Raw genomic sequence first — 7,329 nt, forward strand, 5'->3', positions numbered from 1 at the left:
CCCTTGAAACGCGCGTATGTATTGAATCCTATTTTGTATTAAATCTAATTTTGATTAAGCATCTTTTTCTCCTTCATTTTTCTATAATTGTTTATGGTATATTTATACCAATAACGATATTTTTTAACTATATATATATATGTACAGACACACACACATTTCGCAGACTACGACTTCCCAAAAATATTTTTAGCATAAAATACACACAATATAAATGTTAACATATCAATTCATATAGTTGCAAGTAGTAAATATCTATTTGATAATGAACCATGTAATCCACACTCTCGGAAACGCATTTCTTTAAAATGTTGGGGGTTGAGGTGGGGTAAAATTTCGAAGGGTTTCATCTCAAGCCCCGTTTTCCGAAACAATGTGTTGTGTAGCTTATTAGGAGGCCACCGTAATTCATTCAACGAAAAAAAGGATGGGGGGGGTTATATTTCTCACCCACCCCTTTTTTCAGAACAGAAATAAGGGGTTTGTGGCACATTAGGAAGTCAGGGTATTTGATCCCACGCAACAAATCCGAAATTAGCATTTTTCTTAGTGAAACGCGTGCGCGTGCACTTACCAAAATTTACCGAGAATTCAAGTCCCAAGGTGCAAGACTTTTCCACATAATACTCTTACTCTGATGATCAACTCTGACAGACCACAAGCTCCATTCATCGTAGAAAGGTACGCATGCGCATCTCCCGCAAATCGTGGATAGACACATTCCGTAGAAAAATGAATTCTACTCTCTCTACGGGTACGTGGGCCGGTGAAAAGAAGACCAGTGACGTCACTCAGCTCGGTCCAATACGTTAGTCAGATATCAAACTGAAAGAGGTTGGGAAGAGACAGAAAGAAGGGAGAGAAGGAGGAATTTAATTTGAAAGCCACAATAAAATTCACAATGAACCACGTGATACATCAGTTTCACGAATACAATCTGTACACAACGCCACGCTGAAAGCCCAGTTGAATAAAGATAGGAAAGAGACGAGGATAATTATCGAGAAATACAAAACCGATCGGTAAGTGTTATTTAATAGACACATTTGAAATGCATGAATGATCGAGTTATACATATGAAAAACTGCTATTAACATTTGAGTGGAGCTAGAATAATGCTAGAATCGAAATGTTGATCACCGATATAATTAGTTTATATTTTAAATAACTGAGCTGCAAAAGTTGTGACATCTCTGTCTGTTTGTCTGTCTGTCTGCCCCTCGTTAGTAAATTAACAAAGCAATATAATTTCCTAATCATTTTCACCAGATTTCGTAATGCTCCACTGTAACTTCGTTGCATGAGAACCTTACATGATCATCTCGTTCTGTTACTTACTATCTTGTGAATTAGTCAGGTAGAGTACTTCTTGTTTTCTATTCACTATCTATATTGTGGACATTTACATTTTTAAAAAATTAACAAAGCGAATCAGGATATTTAAAAATTGAGCAATAAAGACTCAACAAATATATTATGCAAGTGATTAAGGATATACTTAAAATATCTTCTTTAGGTTAATTAAATTTAGTTTAATTAAATGCATCGCACAAATAGTTTCTATATTCCATGTAGCAAACTATATATTTGGTATTAATTAACTAGAAGTAAATAATCCATTTTACAAAACAAGAATAGTTAAATAAATAAATATATAAGGTATATTGGCTGTGTATTGAGTCGATTCATCTTTGAGTATCTGTAACATATGCACAAAAATATTCATAGAGGCAATCACAGTATTTTCTGCTCTAATTCTGATTCAGAACGAACTATTTCATCTTTGATCTGAAAGAAAATTTAAGACTCATGGAAAAATCAGAAAATTTCGACGCTGCTACAAAGCAATTAACTAAATATATAATTGATTACTTCGGTAATATTGGAAGCAGAAATGCTTATCCTGCGGTTGAACCCGGATTCATGAAAACTTTAATACCAGCTGAAGCTCCTGAAACACCTGATAAATGGGAAAATGTGTTTAATGATATCGAAAGAGTAATTATGCCAGGGGTAAGTTAATAATATTATATATACTTTGTCGTTAGGGAACAGGCGACTCTGATGCATGTAACGATATTTAATTTCTTCTCTCTTTATAAAATCCTGCTAACATAAAATCTATTGTCATTATTTTAAATCATTAAATATGTCCTCACGTATTTTTCCATGGCCATTTCCTTCTCATAAAACTTTATTGTCTTTTATAAATATAATTCCTGTCTAAAAATATATTTCAAAATAGTTTGATAAGTGCCAACGCACATAATTATACACTGTTGCTTCTGCTATATATTAATAAAAAATAAACACATCCTCATAATTTGAATTTTATTTTACCTGCTGTCATAACCATACCTGCATATATTTGCTCATCGACTTGAAGCGTTACACTGCAAATTGGTATGACTCAAATATATTAAACCTTTCCTCATCTGGAGGCCCTGTTCTTTTCTCTTCTCTTCTGTTATTTTCCGTATTTTTCTTCACTCTGATGAAGCTCCATGTACCAGATCAAATATACTATAGAATATGACGAATATTATTCTCAGAATTTTCTTTGACAGTGCTGACGGGCATTGGAAGCAGAAACGGCTGTTAGAAACGATGAAGTTTTGCATTAAAAAATAATAATCGATGATAGTCAATTTGTTTGTTGTTCAAGAATTTTCTTCATTTTCTGCTTAAGTTAAATTTGATTCCTTCCTGATAAACTCTTGTTTATTTTGTTATTGCCTGTATACTATGAGCATAGTATGCATTGCATATGCATACCCAGGGTTTACATACGTAATTTATACCGTTGTAAAAACGGATATTCTTATCCCTTAGGTGGTTATTCCAACCGCTAACTCTACTAACTTATATATATATATTTATATATAAGCAAAATAATTGAGATTCAGATGAATTAGGTACTTAAGTTGAAGCACCAAAAATGAATGCAGTATTATCCATACCACTTCAAAATAAGGTGGATAAAATCAAAATAAGCAACAGGATAACCAGTGGTGATGCACTACGACCGTTTCAAGCGGCTCCATTTAACTGAACAATGCAATCATTACATAAATTTAAATGTAGGGCTATCCTCAGCTGCATAAATGAATAAATAGAAATAGAATTGTTTTAATCAGTCGGACACATTTGTATAATTTTACTTAAATCCTCTCAATGTAAGAAAACAGATAAAATCCATGCCGTTGTGACTTCAGCTTAGAAGTTTCTAAGACATTTGGAAAAATTCTGTTTGGATTGTCACTGAATTTGGTTTATCAAATCTTTGTATATCAGATCTAAGACTAGGGAATAGTGTCTGTTATGAAAGGGCATGGGGGAGTTGACAGAATCAGTGAGTCTAGTCATAAAACTTGTCAAGACTATTTTGAAGTAGTATAAAGTAATTGGCTATAATGAGGTTGGGTAGTGGAAGACTTCAAATCAAGTAGTAAATCCAAGCAGCATTTTGGCAATATTTTGAATGATGCTTTCATATTGAAGGAATGTATTAAGTGGTTAACTAGTATGTAAAATGTCCACGTGAGAATATAGAATAAGAAAGACAGACATCACGATAGACAGATATGGGATGTGAGGGAAGTGAATAGAAGAGACGAGAAAGCGGGGAAAGAAAGGAATGGGATAGGTGCGGGAAAAAATGAATGTGAGCTAAAGTATAATACAATAAAAAATCAAAATCAAAAATAAAAATTCAAAAAATAAAGATAAGGATAAGATGCCAGTATTATTCTTTTTTTGGTGTCGATTCGGGGTGAGAGGTCAGGCGTTAAGGTTTTGGTAGAGTGGAGGAGGAAGGCGTTTATGTCTATTAATTTAATTTAATTCTAGATTCGGTGGGGTCAGAGAGAATATTTAGTTCAGTGGTCGGTAGGGTCAGTTTCTGATCAGATCCGGTTCTGATAAGAAGTAAAATTTCATTGGTCTAGAGATAGGTTACGTCAACAACTGGTGTTTGTATGATGTTATTGTATGATGATTTGGAGTTGCGGTTTCAAAACCCGAGAGGAAGAAGCCGATAAAGGGAATGTTGTAGTAATCATGGACTCAGAACAATACATGAACACTACCCTAATCCTCCGTCATTTACTACGAAAATATCAATAGCTACAGTCAATCCAAAATAATGGCAAAACGTACTAATCTTATCCATCAGTTCCAACAAGATTTAACGGAAAAGGATAGAGATTAGCTAGATTTGACTGTAAAACCAACAACTTTTATAGACTTCCCAAAATCCACAAAAGTAAAGCCATAAGCGAAGCTTGCAGCAAATCAACTTCTTTAGTCATGACTATTCCACATCCCAGAGATCTCAAAATGAGACCAACTGTGGCCTGTCCGTGTTGGACACAAAACTCAGTCACTTTATTGACGTGCTTTTAAAACCTATTCTCCAACACATACCAATGTTTATAAGGAATGATCTGTACTTTTAAAATCGTTTCCCGAACAAAACCAGCAAGAAATCCCTCCTAGTTTCATTCGATGTAATAAACCTCTACATTCCAATTCCTCACGAATACAGAATAGAAGCCATACAATTCTGGCTGCAAAATTCTCAAATGACATTCCTGACCAAATTGGAAGAAGGGTCATCATTGAATGAATAAAATTCATCCTACAGAACAACTTCATCGAGAACACCTACAGACATTCATCAGGCACTGCGATGGGAACGAGGGTAACCCCTTCTTTTACTAACCTTGTCATGGCATAATTGGAATTCCAAATATACGAACACACAAGACTGAAATTTGGATACCACTTCCAAAAATACTTTTCCACCAACTGGAAACGCTACCTGGATGACTGTTTTATTCTGTGGTCGTATAATCTTGAGTAAGTCTTAGAATTTAAAAACTTAATCAACAGTATTAACCATATTATCCAGTTAACGATGGAATGCAGCCACAAACAGCAACCCTTTCTGGACATCTTAATCACAAAAGAGATATTGAAATTGAAACCACCGTCTTCTTCAAACCAACGGGCTCAAACCAATATCTTCTATTCTCTTCCTGCCACCCAAAACATACTAAAAAAATATACCGTTCAACTTAGCAAGAAGAATTTGCATAAATGCATCAAATCCTGAAACCCGAGAAAAGCGACTCCATGAACTTAAAAACACATTTCTAGATAAAAAAAAAATAACCGACCAGTTTAATCAAAAACGAAATAGATTGTGCAAAAACGATAGACATCCAAGAGTTAAGGCAAACAAGAAAACCGCATGACAACCTTAATACTTTATCTTACTATCAACACATAATCCGAGGAACACGGAAGCATACAATATCATCCACCAAAACATACACCCCCTTGTGAACGACCTGAAAGTGAAAAAGGCACTGGAAACACATAGGATTATCAAAATCAAGAGACAACTTAAAAAGGTTACTCACAGCGCCAAATTACCTACCAAATATACAACCCCACTTGTCAAAAAAATGCAACAGCCCTGACTGCAGGACTTGCAGCCACCTCTTGGAGGGCTCAGCAAATAAATTTAAGTCAGGTCAAACTTTTACATAAAAAAATCACTTTACCTGTGCATCGAAGAAGTTAATCTATGTCCTCAGGTGTGGTGGATTAATGGAGACTAGATCGGTCATATAGTTTGACCTTGAGAAACAGACTGACGGTAACAAAGCAACAAATCCGGGACCCCACGACCAGGAAAATTCCCGTAAGCAAATACCTATACCAATGCTTCTCAAACATAAACCCGAAATACCAAGTCTTCCCTCTCTATCAATGCACAGGAAACAAAAAATATAAACCACATCTGAATATCCTTTAAAAAGAAGGGAACAATAGTAAAAAGAAGGAAAAAACTTATTTTCTCCACAAAAGTAAAACAACAGGCATAATTCGAAACACGTTCGTAAGAGTCTTCTTCTCGGGTTTCGAAAGCACAACACAAAAATCATCATACAATAACACAATACAAACACCTGCTGCTGACGTCACCTATCTGTCTGTCTGTAGAACAATAAACTTTGACCTCCGATCAGAACCAGCACATAAAATACACTGACACTTTATGAGAATCAACAAACTGGAACGGTAGATGTCTATTCCTTCCAGGGACGTCAACCAGGCAGAGCGCCAAATTTGATCACAAGAAAGAATAAGACGTCATCAGAATTATAACGAATCAAAAATTAGATCCGTTGACGGAAAAGCTTATAAATATACTGACTAGAAAACACTCCGTTACAAGCAAAAAACCTGCACGTGACGGGAAAAAGAACCACAGATGACAGAAACTGTAACAAAACTCCCTTTTCTTTACTCTCTTCCTTTTTTTGTCTCTCTTAACTCAATATGACCGAACCCCATCACCTTTCCCCATCACATAAGTCTTCGTGGCCGTCATTTCTAACTGTTCCTTTTGATGCATGGAGATCTTTTGCAATTGACCTCACGGACTTTCTGGAATTGTAATCAATGGTGATCCACATTTTCTTATATTCTTCGTCGATCATTTCTGATATTATTGAATTTTGTGTACATTTAATCACTCAAACATGTTTTCTACTTCGCAATTTAATTTTTTCTAATCCCATATGTTTATACCATTGATAAACAAAAAAATTGTTGAAACTAGTTTGGTATGTATAGAAATAAATTTATTTAAAATCAAATTAGGTGCATTATATACACAGGGTGCGTAAGATATTTGAAGACAGATTTATGTTTATAAAACAAAAACAGATATATAACTGAAAATAACCTTCTTTATCAAAAATATGCTACGAGGATAATTTTTTTTCAATAAAGCCACCTTCAACCTCAACAACTGCTTCTACATGAGATCCGAATAATCTCCATGCTCGGATCAAGTGGTCCTGGTTAATTTTGGACATTATTCTGACTATGGTAGATTTCAAAGGATCTTTGGCTTTATGGACGTCTTCTTTGACCTCTCCCTCTCAACAACGCTTCACATGTAAGAGTTCAATAGATTGAGATCTGGGGAATTAGGAGGCCAAATGATATGGGGCCATGTAATCATGAAAATCTTCATCCATCCATTCCTGCGTTACTAGAGCCATGTGTGATGGTGCTGAGTTTTACTGAAACACATATGGCCTTCCATTTTATACACTGTCTATCGAGAGCTTAACAATAATTTCCAGGACCTCAATGTAGGCGGCCGAGTTAATTCTAAGGCCTTGTGGAAAGACGTAAGGAGGTTTCACATGTCCTTCATTGCTGACAACCCCTAAAACCATGACAGTTGCAGGAAATTTTTTGCATAACACTTGGAACTTCAGAAGAGTCTCTACATAACCCTCTATC

General features: G+C 35.2%; 1 protein-coding gene across 4 annotated transcripts in view; it reads left to right on the forward strand.

Annotated features, from left to right (window-relative positions):
* The first annotated feature begins 812 nt into the window (after positions 1–812).
* Positions 813–7,329, forward strand: part of LOC106872850 (aromatic-L-amino-acid decarboxylase) — a 36,139-nt gene continuing 29,622 nt past the window's right edge. The window contains exons 1-2 of one of the 4 annotated variants that reach the window (XM_014919984.2): positions 813–1,022; positions 1,767–2,013. In XM_014919984.2, coding sequence (XP_014775470.1) covers positions 1,810–2,013 — 204 coding nt within the window. In that variant the 5' untranslated portion in view covers positions 813–1,022; positions 1,767–1,809. The remainder of the gene's footprint in view (positions 1,023–1,766; positions 2,014–7,329) is intronic. The other 3 variants (XM_052965966.1, XM_052965967.1, XM_014919983.2) reach the window with 3 other exon arrangements.

The sequence above is a fragment of the Octopus bimaculoides genome, chromosome 3, assembly GCF_001194135.2.
Source record: "Octopus bimaculoides isolate UCB-OBI-ISO-001 chromosome 3, ASM119413v2, whole genome shotgun sequence".
Taxonomy (NCBI): domain Eukaryota; kingdom Metazoa; phylum Mollusca; class Cephalopoda; order Octopoda; family Octopodidae; genus Octopus; species Octopus bimaculoides.